Genomic DNA, 27,644 nt, shown 5'->3' with positions numbered 1-27,644 from the left:
TCTCTCAAATCAAAGGTGACAGTAGAATCAGCTTTTTCAGTAGGTTCCTCTGATTCTTTAGTTGATAGATATACCCTTTTTTTATTCTTAGATTGAAGGTTCTTAAATCCTCCCATTTTGTTCAACGCAGCCTCTTTACCATGCAATTTAAAGCATGTTTCTCTTGTATGTCTTGGTTGCTTGTAGTAGGAACACCATAATCCCTCCCTGTTTTGCTTAGAGGAAGGTTGATCCCTTCCCGACGATGATTTTATCCACGAACCCTGCACCTTATTAGACACCATAGCAGACCCTTCCAAATGATAATCATTAAACATGGTTGTCCTCCTATGTTTTTCACTGTGTACTATAAAATATACCTCATTTAAAGATGGTATTTTTTCCTGACTAAGAATTTGTGCTCTTTACCTAATTAAACTCAAGGTAAGTCCAACCAAGAATTCTACTATTCTATCTCTTCCTAGCATAGAGATCAGAATAATAGCGTCTTCAATACACACCATCTTATTGTCTTGGTAATGGTCTAATTCAAGCCACAGACCAAATTATTCGATTATAGTGATCGATCACAGACAAGGACCCTTATTTTGTGCTATTGATTTTTGTCTTTATTTCATATACAACCGATGCATCTTTCACCATAAAGTAAGTCTTCTTAACCATCTTCCAAATGCCTTTAGCCATAGATAAAAACATATACTTCTTACTTACCTCGGGTAGCATCAAACTCTAAAGGCATGACATCAACATAGAGTCTTCTACATCCCAAGCAACAAACGCAAGATCTGAGACCTTAGGTGTTGGACCAGTGAGATGAACAATCTGCCCCCGACCCTTTAGAAAGGTTCTTACTAGTTGAGACCACTGAAGGTAGTTACCACCATCTAGGCAGTATGAATGGTGCATTCTGGGTAGCTCACTAGCAGAAGCACTTTTGGTTGATTGCTCGATTGGCATTGCTTCTCCAATTGAGATAGGAGAAGCCGTTTCAAAGATTTCCAGCATTATGTGGAATGATAACAAAAGTGGTGAAGGAAAATCAAAGAGTTATTGTGGCAATGAAGGCTCACAACTAACGACTCGAGAGAATAAGTTCTGATACCATGTAGAAATTAGATTAGGAAGATGTAGGAAGAACTAGAAAAAAAAAATTATTACTCTCAATAATATGGACACTGTATTGCATTCTCTATTAATAGGGAAGAAGAATATAATATAGGACATATACACAAAAGGAAATATATTATGTACACTACACAGAAATCAAAAATACAGAAACAAGAATAGGAAATATCTAAATCAAAAACTTCTTTCTAAATAGGGGTGTTCACGGTGTGGTTTGGTTGGTTTAAGCCCTTTTCAATACGTCAAAGCATATGTGCAGTTTTTTTATTGCTCCAAACCGTGTGATTTGATTTGGTCTCCATAAATTGCACCAGGCCGCACTACAAAATACTGTTCGATTTTTGCGGTTTGTCTGAGTGGGCTTTCTATTGGGCTTGGTAGATTAACAAATTGGGCCTAAAGTTTTTTTTATTGATCATTTTAACATATTTTAAGTTTTTCACTTCAAAAATAACTTTTTTTACAAGGGAAAAAAGAGAGAAACTATACTAGTAAATAGTTTAAACAAACTACAACTTAATCAAAAATCAAAATACAAATTTAAACATATTTCCAAAACATGCCATAATTATTAAAGTCCAAACACATAATCAACTTACTGCTAATTACTAAAGTCCAAACACCAAGTTAGACTCTTAATAGTCAGGCGGTTTGGTTAAAAATCGAAATTATTTTTATCAAAATGCAAATCGCGCGGTGCAGTCGATTTTCACGATTTAGCGATTTTTTTGAACATCCTTATTTCTAAATTTTGGAGATAGAATCTGTCCTAATTTAGGAAGACTAAGCCAAGAGATCATTATCCAATTTCCTCATAAGCTTCGTGAATCAATCAACAGTAACAACTCCCCTCCCCTTGAACTATTTCTTGTCCCCAATAAATTAGAGAAGCCTTGCCACTTGGGGGGTATTGCTGAAGTAGATTTGGCAGGTACTCAATGTGGTGTTGTCTGGGTGCAAGTGTGTCCACTGCACCAAGACTTGTGTGAGAGGAATGAAATCCTTGTAGATCACCCTTTTATCCAACACTGCTAGAGGTTCTACTTCCATGATTCTATCTTCAACCAACTTAGGAACTTCCTTACTGATTGCATCAGTGGGTCCTACTGCCTTCTTTAGGAGAGATACGTGAAACACTGGGTGCAACCCCACGCCCTAGTTGTAGTCTGTAGGCCACTGGCCCTACCTTAGCAATGATTATGAACGGCCCATAATATTTTGGGCTGAACTGCCTGCTTAGTAAGGAGCTCCTTAATCCATGCAGTTTGTTCATAGCATGATGTATTCTATACCCAATCAAGGACCACCGTCGATATGGCATGACAGTTGTTAAGACTCTCCCTTCTTGATAATGCATGTCACAAAAATTCTCCTTCCCTTTTCTGTACTGTAAACATAATTAATCCCCATTAATTTGGAAAAATTCTCCTTCCCTTTCCTCTACTGTATTGTTCCTTTACAGTAAATTAATTTTTTTCCAGAGACATTTGGAGTGGTTCAATCAGGCTCCAGGAAATGTGAGATGGGATATTATCGAAGCTATTTCAGAGGGAATTTAGTTTGTCATGATGGTTTTTTGTATAATAAGTTGGAATTTAGTTTTTTAACAACAAATATTTTATATATGTGAATCTGTAAAATCAAACTTTTTGTCCAAGATTCTTCTTGATTGTTAGCCTAGGTGGAGCTGTTGAGATTTGCTTGTTCTTACATTATGTTACGTGTTTTTTTTATTTGCAATGGGGGTGGATTGATTCGTGCCTTTGCTCGTCGCAATTTAATGAGAGACTTTGTTTCCATGGTATGGTGTGAGCAATTGTGTGGAGGGGCAATAATCATTCTCTTTTGCACGTATTTTAGACTTTCAGTATAGTTCATCTTATAATCAGCTTAACTTTCCATGAAAGGTGATATCATCATTGCCTTTGTTTGGATGCTTGATGTCTTCAAGGCACTCATTGGTTCTTTTATATATTGGATCAAACTGTGTTTGGGAATTCCTTAACTCGTTCTGATTTGATTGACAAGGGACTTCATTAGCCTAGTTTGAGAAATTTTGTATGCGGAATTATCTCTTTTACAAATATTTTGGAATTTCAACACATATAGCATATCTTACATTCCTTAACTTGTTCTTTTGTAATTGGTTAAAGCTGTCTTACTTTCTACTTTACAATTTCACGTGATGTCAATGAACTGTGAGAACCCAAGTTGCAAGGTGTCTATTGAGATTTATGTCCTACGAATATGGAATTTGTCTAGATTCCTATCTGATTAAGTCGTGTCATTCCTTTTTTCAATTGTTTTATATTGTTAGTTTATAGTAAATTAAATACGTTTTTGTCCTTAGATATCTGGAGTGGAAAAATCGCGCTCTAGTTCCATTCCTGAAATGTGAGATGAGATATTGTTGCTATTTCAAAGGGAATTTAGTTTGTTATGATGGTGTTAGTGTATAATAAGGTTGGATTGCATGTTTGGCTAGATTCTGTTCTTCTATTTTGAATGCCTAAAATTATATAATGGACTAAAAATTCCATAAATGACGAATACTGTTGTCTTTTTTGAAATTTTTAAAATTTGTTACCTGTCAATTAGACAATTTTGTTAACATTAATATACCAATATCATTTACGGTACTAATATTGTAATATAATTCAGATTACAATATTATTTCAGCATAGTTGGTTCTGTACACTGGCATTCATTCTAATTAATTGATCATTAACATGTAAACATTGCAATTTTAGAATTAATATCTCACTACAATAATAATTTTAGAACAATTTCCGTCAGCATTGCTTCTAACAAAAACTTTCTCAGCTTGGTAACTGTTGATTTGCCCCTTCCTTTGTAGGCAATCCTGCAATTTCTTTGAGTGGCTTCCACACAAATTTTCTCCTGTTGGAAGAAGTGATAAAAAAGAGACAGCAAAATGGCAAAGAATTGCATCAAATTCTGCTGTTTGTTTGCTAAGGAACAAAAAGGGGATAATTGATTTTACCAGTTCCCGCATTCTGCAACGACCCGGACGTTAGGCCGGAGACTGGGAAGCAAAGCTAGAAACTGCAGCTCTGCCCTGGACAAAACCTGAATCAATTTGCAAAGAGACGTGGCAGGCAAAGCCAAATCATCATCGGGCAATGAATTTGCAAAGAGACGTGGCAGGCAAAGCCAAATCATCATCAGGCAATGGGAGTAATTAATTAAATGGTGAATCGGTACGCTAGCATTGATATCATATATATCACACCTTGGCTTCAATTATCCAAACCACTAAGCCCTTGGCACCCGGAGGCAGCAACGAGAGCCTGTAATCCACTTCGGGTGGGAAATACCACCTCGCTATTGGTTGCTTCCCCACGTGGGCCTGCGAAAGTGTAAGATTAATTCTAAGTCACGTTATGCAGAATTTTTACGTTTTTCTTGTATTAGGGACGCTCACCGGGCAAACGGGGTGGATCTTGGTGAGAGTGGTCTCGGGATCGCCGAGGCCGCGCGCGGAGAGGTCGAGGAATTGGTAGCCCTGGTACCGGAGCCGGGTAAGGTAGCGGCCCTCGTAGCCTCCTTCGTGGGGAGAGTAGATGGCCAGGGCCTTGTGCTCTTCGACGTCTGACAGCCACTGGCCCAAATCGAACTTCACCAAGTCTCCTCCGATGAAGTCCTCGAGTCCAGTGGCACAGGTCGTCCTCAGCGCCCTCTTCTTGCTCCACCGGCCTGCTAGTCGTGGCTTCGTTGCGGGGTAGAATGGCGAGAGCTGTTGCTTTGGGAGAGTTGTGATGGGAGGCAGCAGCGCGCTTGTAGCGGCCATTTCAGTCGGTCTTGGCCGGTTTTTATCCACAGATAGAGGGTGAAAGAAATGGCCATCACAAAGGCTAAAAGCGGAGGTTTTGGGTTAAGTGATAGCTGGAGCTGGGATATGAGGTTGATGGTGGAGAAAGAAGATAAGAGGCTGACGCTGAAATCGCACGTGGAACTGTGATAAGGCAACGTGCTTAATGGTGTGCTACGTCTCAAGAGGGCGTGGAGTGTGGTCTAAGTAGACCCTGTGGGACTTGTCCCGTTTTAATATGGAATGAAAATCAATGGTAATTTTAGAGTATGTAGTGGGTATGGGTATTCGACCAATTAGAGGTGTAGAGCATTTTTTATTTATTTATATGACACCTCGATATTGATGTATCGTTTCATTTATTTTTACACTCTATGTCTTAAAGATTAATACCTAAAATGTAATATAACAATCTCTATAAATCAAATACTACTTTTACCCTTTTTCTTTCTTATTGAGTTAATTAGGATAAATCAAGTTGGTCAGGAAAAGTTGAATTTTTTCACTTTTTATGTGATTATTGATTGAAAGTGAAGGCATGACAATTTTATGCATATAAATTTTGAGAAATCAATTTCACAACTTTTTTTTCATTTTAAACACATAATTTTGGAATTTCAAATAAATTTTACAAAATTTTATTACATTCTCTCTCTTTAACTTTCAACATTTATTAGACCAATCAAAATTTAACTCCTCATTTAAATAAGTTAAAAGACGTACGTACTAAATTTTCCAATGCACAAAGTAGTGCAAGCAGGAATTTCTTAAAAATTATCTAATGATACAACTTCTAGAACATTTATTTATTAGGGGGAAAATAAATGTAAATTACCCAAATAAATAGGAAAAGGGCATTTCTGCTGAGGGAGAAGAACAGGGAAGCACGCATTCAATTTTGACCGTTGTGTTGGCCACCAGAAAGAGGGCACCGACGATTAGAATAGAACAGAAAAATACTAGTTATTATAAATATTTAACATCAAAAATGCTATTGATACTTTTTGTATTATATTTTGAGTTATATAATACATATAAAATAATAAAAATATCTCTTATATAAAGTGGTGAGACAAAATAAAAAAGAGAGATGCATAACTAAAATACTCTTTATTCAAAATAGTGAGGCGAGACAAAATAATAGGGTACGATAAATATTTTTGTTATTTAGGATGACACTTTCTCGTAGATGTCCTGCCACGACATCCTTTTAATGATTAGGAGATAAATTCGAGTATTATCTATCAACGACGATGTTAGAGAGAGGATTTGAAACCGAAGATCAGATTAGCCACCTCTCCCAACTGACCGGCCAGGCTATCCTGTGGGGTTAAATATTTTTTTTGTTATTTACGTGCGTGTGTGCCCCAAGTGTAGCGCTTATACCAATAGCAAGGGAACACCGTTGCTGGCATTCTGCTGTTTGTCAGAGACGGACACTCGCGCTTCTCAATCCCGTTCTCCCCTTCACGTCTGTGAGCTTTCCAATTCACCGGGCCTAGGGTTTTCCGATCGGAGTAACTCGCTTCCTGTCCAATTAATAATTGGAGCGAATCCACGATGCAAGCGACGATCGCTTCCAGGTGCCTCAGGGCACGCGACTTGCTGTTGCGCGGGGCGGATGCGATCAGTCGCAGTTCTAGTCACCGAGCCTTCGTCCACCTTCCGCGGACGGCCGCGGCCAGGCGCTCTCTCGGCCCCGGCATCGGCATCGCCGGCGGTGGGCACTATCGCCGGCGCAACCCGTGGGATGCTTCCAGAACCACCCCGCATTTCTTCAAACACCTCAACGGCTTCTTGTCGGACTCCCCTCCCAGATCTTCTATACAACCTGTAATTACTCTTTCTTTCGTTCTTTGAATGTACGTGGATATGAATGTGTATAACCACAAATGTGCTCACTGTTTCCGGGTTGGAAATGTTGAATAGGGATCGATTATTAATGATTTTGCGCTGTTCTCGACATCAGCTGACGAGAGTGATGTACAGCGTAAGGAGGATTCGAAACGAGCGGAGAAGACTAGTGTTGTAAAAGCGGGGGTTTCAGGAGAGCAAGTCGCGGACATGACGATTCTTCGCACTCTTGCCAAGTACTTGTGGTTGAAAGATAACCTTGAGTTTCGTGTGCGGGTGCTTACAGCCGTGGGTTTCTTGGTTGGAGCCAAGGTGGACCAAGATTCATGACCACCACTCTCTATGTTTACTCTTATTTGTTGTTCCTGCGTCAGACTTTTGGTTTTTGTAGAGAAAGCATTGATAACTAAACAAGTGATATTTTCTTGTTATTTAGGTTCTGAATGTTCAGGTGCCTTTCCTATTCAAGCTTGCTGTTGATTGGTTAACAACAGCAACTGGCAATGCTAGTGCCCTTGCTTCGTTTACTACTGCTAATTCGACCGTTTTAGCTCTTTTTGTCAGTCCTGCAGCTGTTTTGGTAGGATACGGGATAGCAAGGGCTGGGGCCGCTGCATTTAATGGTACTTTATTCAATTGCTAATGCTTCTGTTTGATTTTAAATGAAGCAGCTCTCACTTGGTTTATAACTTTGAGGAGTATGTTGTTTTATATTTTTTAATTTGTTTTGTTGATCAAGTTTATTTCTTCATGGATTTCTTAAACATGGCTAGCGTTTAAACCTGGAATTCAAGCCTCTAGAAATGGAATTGGAGCCCATATGATTTTAAAACTTGAACTAACATAGGGTCCACTTCCAAATTCAACACGATCTGTGGCCTTTGAGTTGCAACATCAAGTTTTCTGACATTTTTTTTAACCAATACAATTTGTTGTTCCAGAGTTGCGAACTGCTGTGTTTTCTAAAGTAGCGTTACGAACAATCCGAACAGTGTCTAGAAAGGTACAGAATCTCTCTCTTTTTTTTTGGTGCTACTTAAGGGGTACAGCTTTCCAAAATGGCGTGTCCAGTCTCACGATCTATCGAAACAGGGTGATAGTTATATTTCAGGAAGTGCTCACTTGATCAGCTGATTTAAATATATTATATATTACTGTCATATTGCCCTCCTTTTCTTATTACTTTACTTGTTCATGGTCTCTTTTTGATGTAGCATGTTGTTATGTTACTGATCTATTTATCATTTTAAGTAGATAAGTTTTTAAGCAGAATAAGTCGTTCATTATTGATGATCTATAAAACTGTAACCAGATGAAGACAATTAGAAAAAAAAGAAAAATCCACATTGAAGAGCCCTGAAAAGCTACGAGAGAGGAGAAAGCTTCTGCAACTTGTGTGCAAGCCCTTGGGTTTGTTGGTTAGTTTCCAAGGGGATCTAGCAAGTATTCAAATTATGGAGAGAGGGAGAGAAGTGAGGATGGAAGTTTCTCTTTGGGGAGATGAGCCCTGGTGGTTAGCTGATCATTTGTCTCAGATCTCTCGCCTTCCAAATTCTAGGATATCCTTGGGCTGCCATGGGGAAGGATTGATATAATGTGGAAGGAAGATTGTGGAGCTATATCAAAGGATCATTTTTTTTTTTGGGGGGGGGGGGGGGGGGTTAGAGTGTAACATATCTTCATGATGGTGATAAAATATGGAATTAGACTTCCTTGATGGCTGGATGCCAATGGTGGGTCTTATGTCCAAATAGCCAAATTGTCTAGATGGCCAAGAAATTTTTATCCACTTCCCGACTTGAGTGTGAAATACATGGTAGAATCACAGCCAAAGATGTCTACTAAAAAATGACAACGTTTTCAAAATTGAAAAAAGGCCTGAATGATTCTTTTTTAATGCTCTTGCCCCAAAAGAAGGTGAAGCTTCGGTGCCTTTGTTGTGTGTTTACAAAATTCTACTGGAAGTTCTGGCCTCTATGTTGAAAATTGTAGGCACTGTGGTCTCTAGTACTCAAAATGACTTTGTGGCTGCGGAGAGATCAAATTTTGGATGTGGTTCTGAATGGTAATGAGTCTGTTGACTTGCAGAAAGCTAACAATGTTCTGGGAGTTATTTATAAACTAGATGTTGGTTGGGAGCCTGTTGGAGAGACTGGATCTTTGCGTGTGTTTCTGTAGTCAAATTCTCCATTTTGATTAATGGGGTCTCCAGAGGTTTCATTGAATCTTCTAGAGGTCTTAGGCAGGGGGAACCCTGGCCCCTTGTTGTATTCATTCTGGTTATGGAAGCTCTCAGTTGTATACTTAAGAAAGTTTAGAGGTCAGGGTTGGTTAGGGGCTTTTCTGCTGGTGCCAGAGAGAGGGGTTAATTCTGTGTCCCACCTTTCTTTTTCCTTCCTTTGTGGCCTAAGTTTAAGTCCAAAGCTGTTTAGGATGGGTGGTTGAGAAATATGAGAAGACTTGCCTTTTGGAAGTGAATATCTCTTCAATAGAGGTAGACTGATGCCGGTTAAGAGTCCATTGTCTAGTATCCTTAGTTACACTATGTTCCTATTCTTGGCTCTCATTTCGGTTGTAATATAGATTGGAGAAGCTTAAAAAGAGATTTCCTTGTGGGAGGCATGGGTGAAGATTTAAAAGTTTGTTATCCAGTTAGGCATAGTGGCCTGGGTATTGGGAGCTATATTTCTCTTTAACAAAGCTCTTCGTGGTTTGGGACTTTGGTGTTTGCTATACTGTCATGATCTTGGGTATTATAGGGGCAAAGCTGTAATTGAGTTACAATTATAGTTAGGGGGTATCTTTGTAATTCGGTTACAGCACATGGGTGTTGTTATTCTATTATTTTCCCTTTTTGTCTTGTAGCTTAGTTGGTTAGAGAGTTTTGTTTGGTAGCTAAGTGAGGCTATATGTATATTGCCTTAGCTGTAGAAAGGGGATATGCTTGAATTGATAATTGAAACCTCTCATTCTCTCTCTAAGAATTCTCTGAAATCTCCCTCTCATTTCTCTATTCTGCTCTCCCTCATTTTCTCTCTAATTTCTCCCCTATTCTTCTTCAATTTTCCCTCTAATACATTCTGCTCTTGACCTTAATTCAATCGGATCTTTCCGATTGTCCATTTCAGCCTGTTATGAACCCTAGGTTCATGACATATACATGCTAATAGTTTTGGAGAAGAGTAGTGGCTGAGAAGCACAGCTATGCTTGGGGCGGGTGGTTTACAAATAGCTATGGGTCCTTTTTTGGACTAGGGATTTGGTAAGGTACTTTCAGTGTTCAGGATAGTTTTGTCAGGTGCTCCTTTTTAATGTTGGGTGAGGGTCTAGAGTTAGATCATGACTGGATAGCTGGTGTGGGCATAGGTCATTATGATGAAGATTTTTCAGGAATTTTCACTGTTTCTAGGGACATAAAGACCTCAGTGAAAGATTCTCTTTTTGAATTGGGAGGGCTTTGTTTGGTCGTGTTTGTTTAGGTGAAATTTCTAGGGCTGGCAATTTGATTCCCTAACCTCTTTCTTTGGTTTACTCCCTGAACATTTTATGATGGGGCAAGGGGAGGAAATTTGGGTATGGCACTCATCAAGAGGCAGCTATATTGTTCCATCCTTTTATGAGGAACTGAGTGTTGTTTGGATGTTGTGCTATTTGGGTGATGTTACTTCTGTGTTGACATCTTGCACTCTTGGGCAAGGAGCTGCCTAAGGATATTGATTGGTGTGGAATGCGCCACTCCTGTTTATGTGATGTGGTGTACTTGATGCGAAGAGTACCAAATAACATTGGAATCTGTTGAAATTCTTTTGCATTTTCTGAAGGTCTCCTTGTTCCCTTTTTTTTTGTGTCGTTCAAAGCAGAGACTTCCACTTTGTATACCCTCTTTGTGTCTTTTCCTGATGATCTTATGTTGTATAGAGTGTTTGAGGTTGTAAGCCTCCTTTTGTACAAAGTTTACCCCCATCAATGCCTTTTTTAGTACAATACTTTTAAAGAAAAGAGTTCCAGAACAAAAAGAATAATGTAGGATTTGTTTCATAGAGCACACACAGGAAGCGCATTGACATGCACAAGGGATTAGAAAAGGCCTTGAAACGTAGAATAACTATCCTTTGCACAATTTTTTTATTGTTTTTTCTTGAGACTACCAACTCCTGGTAATTACTAAATATCCACATGCTATACATATGACTAGTAGAATTCATTTGAGGTTATCAATCAAATACTTTTTTTTTTCTCTCCCAGGTATAAGTGAAGATAAACTCCTGAAAAATATAAGCATGTATATCCTCACCCTAGTTGTTATTGTTTTGTAGATTTGTTTTCTATCTAGGACCAATGATCCTCAAACAATAAGTTGGAAGTCAAAGATAAAGAAGATTGATCTCCTCAGAATCTAATGGTAATCTTGAAATGGCGTTAAGGAATTATAATGGAGTACCCTTTAGGGTTGAAACATTTCACAGTTTTCTTTTCCATCTCCAAAGCATTAACTCATGCTATATATCAAAAATGTCTAATGTGCCTTTTTTTCACAGCACATAACATGAATCATATTTGTCTTCTGCAGCACGTGTGCAAGTTTTTAGTACTTGCTGTTATTAGCATGATCTATAACATATTTATATCTGATTCCCTACTTCATGCCAGTTGTGATATCTGACAAATTTGACTTTTTCAGGTGTTCTCACATTTGCATGAGCTTGACCTTCAGTTCCACCTCAGGTATCACCTAGAGAACTGTGTTTATATCTGCATTAATGTAATATCTTTTTCTTTTATGACCATTAATGTAATATCACACTTGCATATTGGGTGGTCATATTATGTAATTCTTTTTTTTTTTCTTAGTCCTCTTGAATAGTTGTTTCTTTGGTTGAGACAAAGCTAAGTGCACTTTATCTTGTAATATATTGTGTTGGAATGCTTGCATTTCGTACATTCTAAATGGCAGGCTGGAGCCAAGTAACAGGAAGAACCAATACACTTTACCCACACAACCAACTTATCACTTGAAAAACTGAGATGAACATAGCAGCCACGTGTTTGGACCATAATTAAAATGGCTAGTTTGAAATAGAAAAGTGAAAAGATAAAAAATAACCAAACAAATTTAAATAGATTTTATTTCATTTTTCTAAACAATCATATTGTGTCATTTTTATCATAAAAGCATGAGGTTTGTCACATTTGACATCATACATCTCCAAGCTTCATACTCAACTTGTTTTCCTTTGTGCAAGTCTTTTTGCCCTCTCTTTGTCTCTTTCGTTGCACACAATTGATATAAGTAAATCCATGTAATTGCCACCATCAACCATCATCACCACCCCTCTTTCCTATTGATGTCGCTCCCTTCTCATATGCATTTATCTATGTGTGTGTGTGTGTGTGTGTGTGTGTGAGAGAGAGAGAGAGAGAGAGAGATTGGTTGGGGGGGGGGGGGGGGGGGGGGTTGAGTGAGGGACACTTTGGATGACTACACTTTCTATCATATTCTTTGAACCAATTCTCCCGTAACTACTATAGCCTAAAACATAACCATTATAGACTTGCCTGTTCTTTCTTCATCTCCAGCACCTCCATCTGTGTGTCTCTCTCTAGTAATTCAATTCATTTTCTTCAAGACCCAACTGCTACCCAATATGCTGTCTCTCTCTAAAACCAGCAAGCTGATATAAACCTACCTTTTTTATTTTATTTCAAGTATATGAGAAATTGGAGAATGGCTTTTTTTGGGGTCATGTATACACATGGGGGCAATCATGCTGCTCTTCTTGTTGGGTGAAGGAATGGTAGAAGTGAAAAAGGAATTCAGGAGATAGCCAAGTTTGCATGAGGGGAGAGGAGAAAGTGGAAGGCAGAAGAAAGAAGAAAAGGGAAAAATATGAACATAAGTTGGGTATAAATGTCTTTTAAACAAGTATTTTTGTGGCAACATTTCCTGTTAGCTTCAACAAGTGCATGTGGCTCACATATTTTTTTTAACTGTTTCTTTTATTATTATAGATTTTCATCCAAGAATGTGGAATTTTGTATTTACTTTTAAATATTAAGGGGATTATGTATTTTTGGACCAAAACCTCATAGGGGTAAGACATGATTTTCCCAGAAAGGAAAATAGCAACAGGAGACTGAGATAAACTGCAGTTAAGAAAGATATTTTCCTGTCTCTGTGTGGCAGTAGTTATTTTTCTGAAGTGTTGAGAAGGAAGATAGAACTCAATTGGTATGTTGGTGCAAGAAAATAGGAGCTTGATTGTGTTCTCTGCATGTCAATTGTTTCTGCACCTTTCATGTTAGTCACTTACCTTTTCCCATATCAAAATATAGCAGTAGGAAGTGGGATGGCTGAACAAAAGAACTGTTATTCTGTTACTTACTCAATTTTCTGTTTGCAGCCGAGAAACAGGTGGCTTAAATCGGATTATTGATCGTGGTAGCCGTGGAATAAACTTTATTCTATCAGCCACGGTGTTCAATGTTGTACCTACTATCTTGGAGGTATGATTCTATAGTTTTATTGCTTTGTATGGCATTGCAGCTCACCTAATAACCTGTTGTTATGGGTTGTTTTTTATCAGCAGTTGAGGTTTCACTCATGTAGGCTTTGCTTCTTTTTCTTTTTTCCTTCCCCATTGGTTTTTCTTTCTTTTTTTTAAAAAAAAATTCTGTACCATGTAATTCTGTTAGCTGGCTGTTGGATTGGATGTCTGCCCTTTGGCTTTCTCTTAGTCTCTTGAGTACAATTTTGATAGATTTAACCTGTATGCTTCCAGATATCTATGGTTGCAGGTATACTGGCATATAAATTTGGAGCTTCATTTGCGTGGATCACATCCTTATCAGTTGTTGCATATGCCTTGTTCACATTGATTGTAACACAGGTTCATGATATGCTTTCTATTCTTTTTTTTGGTAGATTAATTAACTTAAGGAGCTTTTTTATATTTTTTTTATTTTATTCTTCTTGCAAAGTTATGATCCACTGGCAACTTGCAATTTTGGCACAAATGTCACTGCTAAGGCCACTTGCTTTATTATAGCCAGACATTCTTGGTTCATACCATGTGGGACAAACCTGCTGCCTGAATACTTTTTACTTCTACTAAGCTGAAGGTTTATCTTATTCTACTTTTTGTCTTATGCACTCTTCATTTGTATTTTCAGTGGAGAACTAAGTTTAGGAAGATCATGAACAAAGCTGATAATGATGCAAGTACAAAGGCAGTAGACTCACTTATCAATTATGAGGTGAAGTGTCTGTGCCTTGCAATCTTCTGTTTACTACTAGATCCATTATTTTCCTTGTTGTACCCTTTTTTTCTTTAGAGATGTACTGAGATAATGCTTTTGTATTTCAGACTGTTAAATATTTCAACAATGAAGCTTATGAAGCTGACAAGTATGATGAGTTCTTAAAGAGTAAGTTACTTGGGTGTTGTAGAAGTTCTGCTCCTATGATTTCACTAAAATATGATTAATGGTGCTGCCCGGACAAATTATGCACCCCAACCTTAAGTGCTTGAAAGATCTGTTGTAGCATTAGTTGTTTTCCCTTGAGAAAAGTCAGGCCTATGTGCTTGTAGTTGTAGGTTTTGACTGCCATCAAATTTAGTTGATCCGACCTGCTAATACACCATATAAAGGTTTGTTGAAATGTTTTTGTCTGTACTTTGTCTGGTTCTATGGCGTTTTATGAATGCTGATAGGATCCCCGATAGAAATCCAAACAATCAAATATCAATAGCTATCAAACTTTCTAGCCAAGAACAAAAATACCCAAGGCATTCGAGAGGCAGCTCCCAAATTCTCTCCCAAATTCCCATCAATATTTAAGATCTTTGGGTCTGTGCCATTAGGCTCCACAAGAGAATGCAAATTGAGCCCTAGACTTCTAAAAACATGCTGTCCTTCCACCATCATGACCTACTTGGACGAGGCACCCACCCCCTCATGATGGTGAGAATACATGGGGGGCCCTCCATTATCAACCAACCCCATGTAGAAATTTTGAGAAACCTGGCTAAGAGTCAAACCATCTTCCCAGACAACATGGTCCGTTGATGGCTCCCCTTCCTCGGCGAGATGCTCTCCTTGGACGTTACCAGATCCACCGTCCTTGACATCAGATTCCTGATCTTCTTCCTCGGCTGCTTCAATGCCTTGGCCGCTTCCCGTCTCGTCTTGAACTGGACGAAGCTGTAGCCCTTGGTCTTGCCCATGACCCGGTCGAAGATGACGTTGCAGTTCTCAATCTTGTTGTATGACTCGAAAGCAGAGACTAAGGTTTCTCGCGTCGTGTCCCACGCGAGGCCATAGACGATGAGCTTGTGACAAGATATGTCGTGATTCGTGGCATCGCGGAGGCGAGTGAAGAGGAAAGCATCGAGCACGGCGAGGCCGACAAGGAAGTTAATCCGCTGGTACTTGGTGTAGGGCTTGAGAAGTTTCTGGATCTTCTCGGACTTGGTCTCACCGGAGGAGGAATCATCATCGGCGTCCGAATCAAACTGAATTGGCATTGCGGTGCCTTTGGTTGGGACTGGAGCTTGGTATTTCTGAAGCTTCTTCTTCTTCCTGCGTTTCTTCTTAACGCTTTTGCCGTCACCTTGTGGTTGTCTAGTTACCGGCTTTTTCTTCTTCGCCATTGCTTGAGCAGAGACGTGATGGCGGCGCCCTATGGCTTCGTCTTTCAAGTTTGCTTTCTTACCCACATGAATCTCTCTTCGTCTCCTTCGCTCCCACTGGGACCACAAAATGGCCCCTCCTTCGAAACCTGGAGTCGTGGACTCTCGTTTCTCTGCCTTTGTCAGCTGGGTTACAGGGAGGTATCGCTCAGCTTGAACAACCCAACTATCCGAGTCATCTCTAGCCTCTAACTGCAGACCTCTTGTCGCCAACTTCCCCCCAATCCTCTATCAATTCCAGGCGTCACCTCGGAATCCTGGGTGAATTTCGATGGCTGATCTCCATCCTTCCCCTTGCTCTTGCTCGCCCGCTCTTGTTCTTCCCATCTCGCTCACATCCTCGCGAATTGCTCTAGCAGGTTCGTTAGGTGTCTCTCCATCGTTTGAAACGCACTCCTCATGGCATCATCTCCCAGTTGAATACCTTCCACCCTCATCTCCAAATCACCAACTAAATCAGTCAAGTTCACCATTAGGATCGAAATGCTCTGATACCAAATTGATAGGATCCCCGATAGAAATCCAAACAACAATCAAATATCAATAGCTATCAAACTTTCCAGCCAAGAACAAGAATACCCAGGGCATTCGAGAGGCCCTCTCTCTCCCAAATTCTCTCCTAGAAAACCTGCGTATCCCCTCTCTACCCCCCCACCCCATACATATTCCTCACTCTACACCTTAACCGAATTCTGTTATGCAATAGCTGGGAAGTTACACTAGCGATTCCCTACTCTACCCCTTACGCACATGGCTGGCTGTTATGCCGGCCAGCTTATTACACTTCTGCCCCTACTCACTGCCCCTTGGACCTTCTTTGATAAGTCAAGTGAACCGGGGGGCCTAACAAATGCCTCCCAATTTTTATTATTGCAAAATTAAGTGCCTAATATGATGGATATTACTTTTTTTTCTCAATTTTATTTGCAAACAGAGTATAGTTGATACATGAGGATGATAAATATTTCAGGGTATGAAGATGCTGCGTTGAAAACACAATATAGTCTTGCTTATTTGAACTTTGGCCAAAATGCAATATTTAGCACAGCTCTGTCTGCAGCTATGGTGTTATCTTCCAATGGGATTATGAATGGCCAGATGACAGTTGGTGATTTGGTAAAATTCCTGCTTCAAAATGTGTCCTTGTTAACCTTTTTTGTTGCTGATATAATGAATCGCTCAAACAATCTGTGACATGTGCAGGTTATGGTAAATGGCCTCCTTTTCCAGTTGTCACTTCCTCTCAATTTCCTTGGCAGTGTGTATCGTGAGACTGTACAAAGTCTTGTTGATATGAAATCCATGTTTCAGTTACTGGAGGTATTTAGCAACTTCCTAGAGCAGATTCAGATTGCCACTATCCTTTTTAGTTTATTTGTGACAGATTATATTGGAGCCCCACTGGTCTATGGTTCAATTCATACTTTTTCCTCTGCTTTAAAATGTAATCTAATATTTCTGATAGGTCCAGCCTGCATTTACATTTCTGTATTGATAGGTTTTGATTTTCAAAAATGAAAAATTCAATGTTGTAAAAGAAGTGTGCAACATGGGCTAAAGTGAAGTTGTAAAACTAGGAGAGATGAGGTTAGGATCAAACCTATTTGTAAGGTGATTGTGGTAGGATCTATTGAAGGTAAAATGAGGCAAAACCGACTAAGATGATTTGGATATGTATATATGATAAATGAAGATCAATATGTGCCTCAATTAGGAGAGTGAATGAAATTCTCTCTCTACTTGTTTTATACTTGCTTGATCTGTCTAAATTAACTTTATCTTTCTTACCAAGTTTTTCAATTTGAGATTTCTCCTTGACCTATTATTGGAGAGAAGTAGGACACAAAATAGGGGGTGTCCTTTCTTTTTTTGGCTCTTCAGTATCATGATAATTTTTCTGCTCGTTTCTGGTAATTCCAAGTGCTCTGGATTTTCTTCCCTATACTTGGTTAATCATTGTCAGGAGAAGGCTTAGTTGAGTTCAATAGTATTATCTTCATTTAATCATGATGCCTAACAATATTTTTCTTCAATGTTAACTCAGGAAAGGGCAGAAATTAAAGATGAAGCTGATGCAAAGCCGCTGGAGTTAAATGGGGGTAGCATTCAATTTGACAATGTTCACTTCAGGTTCTTATATGTCTCTATCAATTTCATTTTCAAAGAGAACTTGGAACGATCTGATTTCTGAGAAGCATCATCATCAATGGTGTTTGAGCATTGTAGTCAACACAAATTGCACGTTCAGGCAGCAGACACACACACCAGTGGCTATTCATCATTTGGATATTTGAAAGGGGAGGATTAAAAGAACCATATCATGCATGTGCTACTTTTTTTATCTGAAATTTACTGTTCAAAAATTGCACTCACGCACCCACACTCACATGCACACACAAGATGGTACAAGGTTGCTCCTTTATGACTGGAAGGTCACATGTTCGAGTTGTGGAAACAACAACTTTGTTGAGCAAAGGTTAGACTGCATACAAAAACGATCCTTGCCTGACTCTCATAAAGTGGGGAGCCTTGTGCAATGGGGACACACCCTAAATTATGTACTCATGGATCCTCTTAGGAATTGGGTCTCTTAATTTCTTTGTGTGGTGTCGTGCTATTTTTCTTTCTATATTTGATTCCAACCTTGACTGTCTTCTTATTGCTGCTTATTGATGTTTATGATGCAACTTTAAATTTTATCCTTCACCTGTTTGTTTGTCTGTCATACGTAAATTGGATCTTCCTCAGAAAAATATCTATTGTGAAACAATTACATTCTTTTTATTCACAGGGGTCTTTTCCCAACTTTTGCAATACAAAGGAAATTTTTGGTGTATGCCCCATGTAAATACCTTGGTAGGAAGCTTTCCTGCACTAAAATTTGGCTGGTTATTGTCAGTGTTGTATGCCACTCCATTTCTGGGACTGAGTGTTATGATTTTCCACCAGTTTCGATTCAAAATTCCTTTTAGGAACCCTTTCACTGGTTCTTCTGATGAGTTTGAGAGATCATGCAATTTTTTGGCAAGCTTAAATATAATTTGCTACTTCAATATAACTGGTTGGACCTTTTTTTCTCATCTGTTACATTTTTGCCTCTATACATCTTATTCCATTTAATTTAATGTGTCAAGTCCTGATAATGATATTTTTGGTATAATTAAGTCAATGTGTACCTTGGGTTTTGATGATCTGCTTGTGTTATCATTTATGCTTTATTTATTTATTTATGTTTTGGCTAAGTTGTCATTTATGCATTTGAATATATTTATAATTTCTGTTTCATGGTTTACTTTGGACTGATTCACATTCTTTATTTCTCTTCTTCTAGTTATCTGGCAGAAAGAAAGATTCTTGATGGGATTTCTTTCGTTGTGCCAGCTGGAAATAGTGTTGCTATTGTGGGAACCAGCGGAAGTGGTAAGAACCCATAATGATTTTGCATTAGTTATAGTTATTGGCTTTACTATAGTTTTATATAAAAATATGTTTATGTTTAGCAAAATTTTTAGCAAAACAAATTTAAAGCAAGCAAAATTTTATGCAACAGTTTTTGACTGAATGAATTTTTTATTGTAGTTTGTATCAAATATTTTATACAAAAAAATTATATAAGAAATTAATTTTAAAAAAACTATTTAAAAATTTTACTACACCTTTCGTGTAAAATTCTTTATATAGCTTTGTCAAGGTTTGCTCATACAAAATTTTCTATATAAAAATATGAATATAACTTTCTTAAAGTTTGCTTGTATTAAAAAAAAAAAAAACACTTGTACACAAAACTATAGTAAAAAGTTTACTTGGATAACTCCTGTCCTCAGATCCATGTACCAATAGGCCAGAACACATGGAATTCACAGTGAGAGATGAGAGTCACAGTGTGAGAGCCCATAGATAGAGTGAGAGAAGCAATCAGTAAAGAGAGTTGGCAGATGTAAATGGGGTTAAACACCCCTTTGCATCCCCTTAAGTATGCTGGGCCACAGGTGCCCTTACGGGCTCTGCATGGTCTGCCTGGGCTATATAAGCCCACGTCTTTTTTTATTACAGGCTGGGCACTTCAGGCCAGCCCATTTGTTATTTCCAAATGGACCTGTGGCCCTCTTAAGAACTAAAATCTTATGTTAATTATTTTTTTAGTTCAAAATTTTAGCAATTCCCAAAAAAATTCAGACATTGCACACCACCTTGATGCTTCTGAATGCTGCCATTAGGTTTTTCATTAACCCTGCTTAAAAGCTCTACCAATATCTAAATATTGGGAAGAGAATTGCATTGTTATTTACAGGATCTGCTATTATTGATGCTCTCTTCTGTGTACCAGTGTTATTACTGCTCGGCATTCTGTGCCATATAACAAAGCTGCTCTTTTAGCCATCTTATAAATTTTTTTTTTAAGCTTTAATGTAATCTTGGTATCACATAAAACACCATATACACTCTTTTTATTTTAACCATCCTACCTTAATTCTATTATTAGCATCCTCATTAATCTCTCCATCTTTTTGGAAGATTAATCCAAAATGCTTGAACTGATCTTTTCGTGGGATGTCTTGATCTTCAAGTTTTATCATAAGATTGTTTAACCTGTATTTTTTATTAAACTTACATTCCCATATAATTGGTTTTCAATTTGCTTAATTTTAAAAACAAGAACTTTTAACAAATATACATATATATTTATATTTTCCATTTTGTTTTCATTTCTTCCTCACCCTACTCTTTTGTTGCTGACAACCCTTCCAACAACCTGCATCACTAACGGCTACAAGGATAGAGAAGGGAAAAAAATATAAAAATTAAAATACAAATGATATCATCAAACATGTTACCTTTTATTTTTAAATAAAAAAACTGAACATAAAATATAAAAACTAAAATAAAAAATTAACAACTCCATCAATCATGAAAAAACCACTTAAAAATGGTCCTAGATATATTTCTGTTACTTTTATGAAGGAATGCAATTGACGCAGCCAAAGATACAAGTAAGATTTTATGTGAGCATTTAATTGCTATATCAAAAGAACCCAATGTGGATGGTCCAATTGCATTACTACAATCATCACCAAAAGAGTTGCTATAATTTGCTTCCATCTTTCCTTTCCTCTTTCAATGGACCACAAAAGAGTAATAACATGGTGGTAGGCCTCATTGTTGTGCACAAGTAAATTGGTAGCCTCACTATCACTGCTTATTTGGTGATTGGTGAAGGATGAGGGAAATTCTATGGTGCACAACATAAAAGGTGTATTGTACAAAGCAAAGGGTGTATTGTATGCAAACTTTTTATATTGCATAATAAACTATTCGCATTGTACAAAATACCATTTGCATTATATAGGGTACCAAATTGCTGTATACTTTTATGCTGGTATTTGGTAATGGTGCACGTGGCTTCATTGGCCCATTGCCCACCTTCACACCTTTATAAAACCAAAAGGCATTGCCACTTATTTGATAAGTAGAATGTACTTGCTTGAGTTTCATTTACTAAAATTCCTTCAAGCCCCTAAACCATTTGTTTGCTTTTGCTGAAAAATAACAGTCAAATGAAGCTTGAAACCACCAACCTAGAAAATCAAGAACAAAGAATAGTTGCATACATATTCTTTGGGAGGATGAGTGTAGTTCAGGTTTTATATTAACCCATACCTGAACCAATCATAATCGGGCTCATAAATTCAAACCTAGAACGGACCAATCACAAAGCTGACAAATTCAAAGTAAAAGGTATCTGTCAACTAAAACCCTCACCAAATTCCAATAGAAAACAGCAAAACAATGAGATGCATAGGCAAGATTAGTTACACCGGATTCATCTCAAAGAAGAGGCAAATGTCAATCAATTGCAAAGACAAGTATTATGTTATACGAATTTATAAGTTCTATCCCTTTCCTTTTCTTCCACAAATTAAACTAAAGGATTTCTAGATTCTAAGGTATTTCTTTGTACCTTAAGCTTAGTACTCACATATTTTGTCTCCTACCTTGGTCTTGATATGTTTAGTGAGTTCATCTATTATTAAGGCGATGAGATAAGGGCTTAAAGCAAATCCATGATATAATCCAACTATAATTGAAAAAGCCTCAATATCTCCCCCACATGTTTTGACACGTGTTTCTACTCCATGATACATTTCTTTATTAACCTATATATAAGTAATTTGGCCCTTTTCTTGTCTAAGATCCTGCATAGAACTTCTCTAGGAATTTTTCCATAGGTTATTTTCCAAATCTATTAACACCATATTTAAATTTTTTTTTTTATCTATATCTTTTTATTTGGCACCTTAGCAAGTGTAGCTTCTATTATTGACCAAATTGCTTTTAAGACACCTGCGGATGTATTATTATCCAATTGCCATAAATCTATGTTATCATTGACATCAAGTTAATATAAACTCTAGTAGCTAGTCTTGAGTTATAGTTGTTTAATTATCTTCATTAAGAATTCCTATATCTTTCATCACCAAATGCCTCTTTTTGATGATTTTTTCTGATGTGTGAATTTGATCTGTTTGCAGGCAAGTCAACCATTCTTAGATTGCTCTTCAGGTTTTTTGACATGCATTCTGGAAGTGTAAGCACACTGCTATTCAAATGCTTTTAGACCAAAAATTTATTATATGCTTTTGTCTTGCCAGTGTTGTGCTTCAAACAAAAATAAAAAATAGCTTGAAAGATATTCTAATTAGGTAGGTGCCAATATCTTATACTCAAAATACAATATTAACAATTCCAAAAAATTGAAGTTCTTTCTTCCATAGCATAAATAGGTAAAATAAATGAAATGGTTTATTTGACACACTTACCTGATGAGAGATAGATTTTGTGACACAAGTACAGTTCCTTGTATGTTGCTCATGTTCGTAAGCTTCATGCAATACTAGTCTACTATATGCAAATTTAAGCAAGTAATATTTGGTTGAGTTATTTTCTCTTGTTGGTCTTGCTGCTGAATGGGAAAAGTACCATTCCATAGCTACCTTTCATTTTCCATACATCTTTGCATTTTGAGTGTCCACAAAAGAAGCTGTTATTGAAGTACTTTGATTTGAAGAGGTTGGGGGTTATGCTTTCCTTTTACTTAATTTTCCCATAACCAATACTACTTGACAGATAAGGATTGATGGGCAAGATATAAGGAAGGTAACCCTTGAGAGTCTTCGGAAGTCTATTGCCGTTGTGCCACAGGACACAGTGAGTTCACCAAGTTTCTCACATTGCTTTCCTGCTTATTGTATGATCCTTAGGTTCCCATTGACCTCTTTAAAGTTGTACCATTCATAACCCAAGCTACTCATGCTATGCTGACAGGTGCTTTTCAATGATACAATATTTCACAACATCCATTATGGTCACCTTTCTGCAACAGCAGAGGAGGTCTGTGGTCATGCTTTATGGTTTACTTGTCATTGCTTTTAACAAAAGATATGTCATTGTCTGATTACCTGCTTTTAATTCATGTAACCTTCCCTCTTTTAGGTGTATGATGCTGCTCGACGGGCGGCAATTCATGACACCATCATGAAATTCCCAGAAAAATATTCTACTGTAGTAGGGGAACGGGGTCTGAAGGTGAGACACCAACCCTTTTTAACTTGAATATACTTTTTTGTTTGCCATTAGCTAAATAAAGACCCTCTATCCTTCTCTCTTCAATTTTGCATTGATTATTTGGGGACTTTTCAGGGTAGTGGTTTAGTTTTTTGGCAGCTTGCTTTTGCTGTATGAAATAGATTGTACTCTTCATGTATGGATATATATATCTAAGATGCAGCACTTGTTGTTCTTATGAAATGCCCTCCAGTTCATACGGGACATGGGATTAGTTGATCTCCTAATCTGTGAAGACAAGGTTATGGCTGATACTAATAAGTTTTTTTTGTTTGTTCTTTTCTCGTGAAGTGAAAACTTTTTATTTAGCGTACATGATTGTGGTACTTTAGGTTTAGGGTTTATGTAGCATATATCAAGGCAACCTTTTCATTAATTCTAAAGGAATCCTGTTATGCACACATGATAAATTGGGTTGCTTGGCATTCTTGTTTGCAAATATCTTCCAATCAGGCATTTCAGATGCATATGATTGCGCTATCTGTGTTACGTCAGTGCTTTCCACATCTTCAAAGCCCATGTGTGTCAATCATCATATCCACTCAAAACATTTTACGCACCACCAAACACAAAGTGGTCAATGGTTAATCCATTTTTGGCAAGACAGTTTTAGTAATCTTTTTTTTTTTTTTTTTTTTTTTTGGGGGGGGGGGGGGGGGGGCGGTGGCGGTGTTTGATCTTATGGAGCCAATACAAATTGTTTATTTGCCCACCTTCTCTTCTTTTTGTGCTTGCCACTTGCCTGCTAGTTGTTGATGGAGGCAAATATCTGTTAGTTGATGGCACAGATATGTGTGCGCACGTATCATTTAGACTATTACATGAGGCTGAGGATTAAAAAATTCAAAAGACTATTACATGTGGCTATGGATGTGTCAAAGATGCAATATTATTTTGGTTTATTTGAGAAATTTATTTGAATATATTGGAGAAATTATCCAAAAAGAATATAATACCTGTGGATATTATTATTAGTATATTGAGTTGGTAAAACTTGTTTGCAGGTAAACAAGTTTTTCTTGGTATTCCTCTACCATTTTTGTTAAATGCTTGTTCCATTCCATCCACTCTCCTCATAGGAGCCTCTATTGATCTTCTTCTCATATGACCAAACCATTGAAAAGGATATTCTTATTACTATTAGTCTTTTTTAGTTGGGAATTGAATTTCTTTAATTAGATGACCTTTTAATTCCCTGCAGTTAAGTGGTGGTGAGAAGCAGCGTGTTGCACTTGCTCGTGCATTCCTGAAAGCACCTGCTATTCTGTAAGTTTCCCTTCTTTTATGTTATATTGTTTTTTAGCCACCATTTTTTATCTCAATTTGCCGTTGTGCGCACCCATGGGATGCTTCCTGTTCTATTGTCATTAATCTGGAGATAAGATCATGTATGATAACTGTCTAAACTACTTTTTAGTCACATTAATCATTTGGTTGACTGAATTGTTTTTCTGTAGTATCGCATTTTAGATCCCCAGAATTATCTTTTGAGAAACCTTGCAAATAACTGTTTTGGGTTATCCTTTTTCTCTTGGTGCATGTGCCAGCCAGCCAAATTGTCTTGAGTTTTACATCAACTCAGAAATAGTGGAGAAAAAATTAAAAGGTTTTGAAGCTAACGTATCAAAGAAAGGAGAGATTTATTGTACTGTAGTTTATATTATGTTGATATCGATGTAGGCTTATGAAACTTGAAAGAAACTTTTCTGATGACTTCAAGCTATAAAATGTGCAGTAATCATTTTCTAAGCCTTGTCTTTGTTTTGAAAAGATCTAGGTAACGGAGTTAGCATTTTGCTTATTGCTTCTGCGTATATACAAAGATCCTTATGAAAAGTTATGATGTGGGGCTATGTTAACATGGATTGGGATCGTTGCAATCTTCACCAATTGTTTCAGAATCATTCCTATGAAAGGGGGATTGCACATGGTTAACTGCTGGGCAATTTAGTCACTTGTGCAGCCTGTTCTGTTGAATGAAAGAACAGTTTTAACTTTTTCTCATACAAAGTGCATGACATTTACATCTAACTTTTCTATCCCAGCCTTTGTGATGAAGCTACTAGCGCACTTGATAGCACAACAGAAGCAGAAATATTAAGTGCGTTAAAGTCCCTAGCTAGCAATCGAACTTCAGTCTTCATAGCTCACAGGCTTACAACAGCAATGCAGTGTGATGAGGTAAGCATTCTTTGTATAAAATGTGTCTTTTCTTAATGAAAGCTTAAGAAGCTTTTGTAGAATATAAGCGTTGTCTGTAAGATTCCTTTATTGTACCTTAACATATTCATCTCCACCCAAGATTCCCTGTGACGAGCAGTGTCAAATTGCTGCACCACTACTTGTGACATGCCACGCCTTCTGTGCAAAGTAGATTACTATCCTTTGTTTTTTTCCTTTCAGTTGAAGTTTGAAAGAAAGATTGCTTTTCTTGTAGCTAAACAGCACTCTTGTTGTAACTGTTGTCCTAATGTTTCCTGTTTGTTCAGTTTTTCTCATCTTCATGAACATGTTAATTAGTTTGCATTTGTCTTTTCTTTTAATCTATCGCTGCACTTAATAATTAATACGCCTGCCTGACATGGAGTTGATGTTCTTTTTTAATTTTCTCTTTATCAGATTGTTGTTCTGGAAAATGGGAAGGTGGTGGAACAAGGACCCCATGAGGTTCTCCTGTCAAAAGCAGGAAGGTACGCGCAGCTGTGGGCACAGCAAAATAACACTGTTGATGGCCTTGATGCAGCTGTCGTGAAGGCCCAGTCATGACATACTTCGGTACAGACAAAATTCCTAAAAATTTCTTTTACATGTATATGTATTGTACTTTTTTTCGAGTAAATTATTGTCAGTTGTTGTGGTCACCATCCTGTTGTAAAGCTTTTTCTTTATGTTATTGGCTTACTAACCCTTCTTGATAGTTTTTCTTAGCCTCTTAGATTGGGTTGGATAATCTTCTTGTTCCTAGATTTTAATCTAAAAATTTCAACATTCTTCTTGATAATATTGGATTTTTTCAACTTTCTGACTTTTTTATTTTCCCAAAATTAATGGATGCTTTGCTATGTACATGCGAGTTAACTGTGACCAAGTCATCTGATTTCGTATTCAGCTTCCCAAGAACGACTTAGCGCAGTATCAGTATGGATGGTATAATCAATGATGCAACTGCAGATTCTGACAACCGATGGAGTGAGTGGCCATGGTGCTAAATCCAAAGGCAAACCTACTCTCTTAATGACAGCGTAGATACTGTTGCCACGGAAATCCTTACAGAGGAATGCGTAGACTGACTGGATTGGATATGCTCATGACATGGTGTTGCTTCCAAAGGGAAGGCTATTCTCCAAATATTGTGACAGCGGAGGATCCTAATGATAATTTCTTGGCGTGGGATAGCAAAAATTTGTGCCGACTTGGAGGGATAATAATTTCTTAATGCTTTTGACTGTTTATGCGATATTATAGTTGAATTATATGTCATTATACATTCATATATTGTAAATAAATGATAATAGGTGTTTTTTGATAATTTAAAAAATTAGAATAAAATTTATCTTCATTCAATATCATCCATGTATACATGATCTAAATATAATTACATTAAATAAATACTTTTTCCTGCACCAGCAGTCTAAACTGGCCCAGAAGCCAGAACGTACAAGCAATGCCTGGTTGTGTGAACCCTATTATGGGCCAGAGTCCAGTTATGTTGCCACTAAATCGTAAGGGGATTGATGCCAAAAACCAGGGCCACCAACCGGACACTTCCATAAAAATTTTGTATAAAACCTTAACCCTAACGAGTAAAATCAAATGCTTAAAAGTAGAAAGTATGATAACAATTTCCAACTGAGTGGGGTTGGGGAGAGGGAAAATCATATTTCGGCTGAAACATAAAGAGTTAAATCATATATTTGACAAAAAAAAACAAAGAAAGGAAAGTAGGGAAGATTCAAGAGCAACCATCCTCAATAGGATGGGATCCATCATTGATAGTTGTTCGCCGCAAAACCATTGGAGAAGGAATATACTAATACACGAATCACAAACTGAAACAGATACAAACTAGGCCCGCTGTAGTAGCCTTGTCCATGGTCCAAACAAACCACCCACCCACCCATACTCCAATTAACCAACTGAACCCTTTTCTTGTCTCTAATTGAATTGGAAACTACGCGAAAACTAACAAGCCAGAAAGAACTCCTCCATCGTAACCATCGAGGCAGCTTCATGTCAACTTCACATATAAATCAGAATATTCAGAGCAAGCCCCACAACCCAGAACAAGATGGGCAGCTCTATGTCATGCCCATGCCCGGACACCGATCCAGCCAAGAGAAAAGTTCTCATGATGGAAGAAAATGGCGAAATGATCAAACTAAGCCATGGCACCCGAGCGAAAGATGTTCTAGTTGCATACCCTAATCGCAAGCTGGTGCAATGCAGTTCAACCAGATCCGCCCTCCCGGCTTCCACTCGGCTGAGCTGCAACAGGCTCTACTTCTTGTTGCCGGAAGATC

General features: G+C 37.8%; 2 protein-coding genes and 1 long non-coding RNA gene across 7 annotated transcripts in view; 2 read left to right on the top strand and 1 right to left on the bottom strand.

Annotated features, from left to right (window-relative positions):
- The window catches only part of LOC127800390 (uncharacterized), a 54,090-nt gene extending 48,690 nt beyond the window's left edge, over window positions 1-5,400 (top strand). For all 3 annotated transcript variants that reach the window (XR_008022799.1, XR_008022797.1, XR_008022798.1), the window contains one exon: window positions 3,983-5,400. This is a non-coding gene — a long non-coding RNA (uncharacterized LOC127800390). The remainder of the gene's footprint in view (window positions 1-3,982) is intronic.
- LOC127800304 (NAD(P)H-quinone oxidoreductase subunit N, chloroplastic) lies at window positions 3,771-4,936 on the bottom strand. Its single transcript, XM_052334850.1, has 4 exons — window positions 4,571-4,936; window positions 4,379-4,495; window positions 4,130-4,215; window positions 3,771-4,026 (listed from the first exon to the last, which is right to left on the bottom strand). Exons 1-4 carry the CDS (start codon window positions 4,934-4,936, stop codon window positions 3,945-3,947), a joined length of 651 nt encoding a protein of 216 aa, XP_052190810.1. The 3' UTR covers window positions 3,771-3,944.
- Window positions 5,401-6,293: 893 nt separating the features above from the next.
- Window positions 6,294-26,662, top strand: LOC127800289 (ABC transporter B family member 25, mitochondrial). Of its 3 annotated transcripts, none has more exons than XM_052334828.1 (21): window positions 6,294-6,790; window positions 6,887-7,123; window positions 7,248-7,434; window positions 7,753-7,814; window positions 11,493-11,536; window positions 13,213-13,315; window positions 13,591-13,698; window positions 13,982-14,065; window positions 14,176-14,236; window positions 16,472-16,617; window positions 16,705-16,821; window positions 17,546-17,631; window positions 18,833-18,921; window positions 22,032-22,087; window positions 22,627-22,707; window positions 22,825-22,890; window positions 22,993-23,085; window positions 24,326-24,390; window positions 25,170-25,305; window positions 25,744-25,899; window positions 26,234-26,662. In XM_052334828.1, exons 1-20 carry the CDS (start codon window positions 6,518-6,520, stop codon window positions 25,888-25,890), a joined length of 2,241 nt encoding a protein of 746 aa, XP_052190788.1. In that variant the 5' UTR covers window positions 6,294-6,517; the 3' UTR covers window positions 25,891-25,899; window positions 26,234-26,662. The 3 variants fall into 3 exon arrangements, with proteins under 3 accessions (XP_052190788.1, XP_052190798.1, XP_052190778.1); XM_052334838.1 differs by having other exon boundaries at window positions 6,295-6,790; window positions 26,296-26,662; XM_052334818.1 differs by lacking the exon at window positions 26,234-26,662 and having other exon boundaries at window positions 6,298-6,790; window positions 25,744-26,146.
- Window positions 26,663-27,644: the final 982 nt, after the last annotated feature.

Source organism: Diospyros lotus, chromosome 1 (assembly GCF_014633365.1).
Source record: "Diospyros lotus cultivar Yz01 chromosome 1, ASM1463336v1, whole genome shotgun sequence".
NCBI classification, from domain to species: domain Eukaryota; kingdom Viridiplantae; phylum Streptophyta; class Magnoliopsida; order Ericales; family Ebenaceae; genus Diospyros; species Diospyros lotus.
The sequence above is the reverse complement of the archived record's forward strand: the minus strand, read 5'-3'. Positions and strand labels throughout refer to the sequence as shown.

What these genes read in the sequence shown, in the direction of transcription:
- LOC127800304 (XM_052334850.1), bottom strand. Translation starts at nt 4,936, where the DNA reads ATGGCCGCTACAAGCGCGCTGCTGCCTCCCATCACAACTCTCCCAAAG. An exon ending in AGATCCACCCCGTTTGCCCG is followed by an intron (nt 4,496 to 4,570) that starts GTGAGCGTCCCT and finishes ACACTTTCGCAG; the next exon opens with GCCCACGTGGGGAAGCAACC. An exon ending in GTTGCAGAATGCGGGAACTG is followed by an intron (nt 4,027 to 4,129) that starts GTAAAATCAATT and finishes TTCTTCCAACAG; the next exon opens with GAGAAAATTTGTGTGGAAGC.
- LOC127800289 (XM_052334828.1), top strand. Translation starts at nt 6,518, where the DNA reads ATGCAAGCGACGATCGCTTCCAGGTGCCTCAGGGCACGCGACTTGCTG. An exon ending in TTTGACAATGTTCACTTCAG is followed by an intron (nt 17,632 to 18,832) that starts GTTCTTATATGT and finishes CTCTTCTTCTAG; the next exon opens with TTATCTGGCAGAAAGAAAGA. An exon ending in TAGGGGAACGGGGTCTGAAG is followed by an intron (nt 23,086 to 24,325) that starts GTGAGACACCAA and finishes AATTCCCTGCAG; the next exon opens with TTAAGTGGTGGTGAGAAGCA.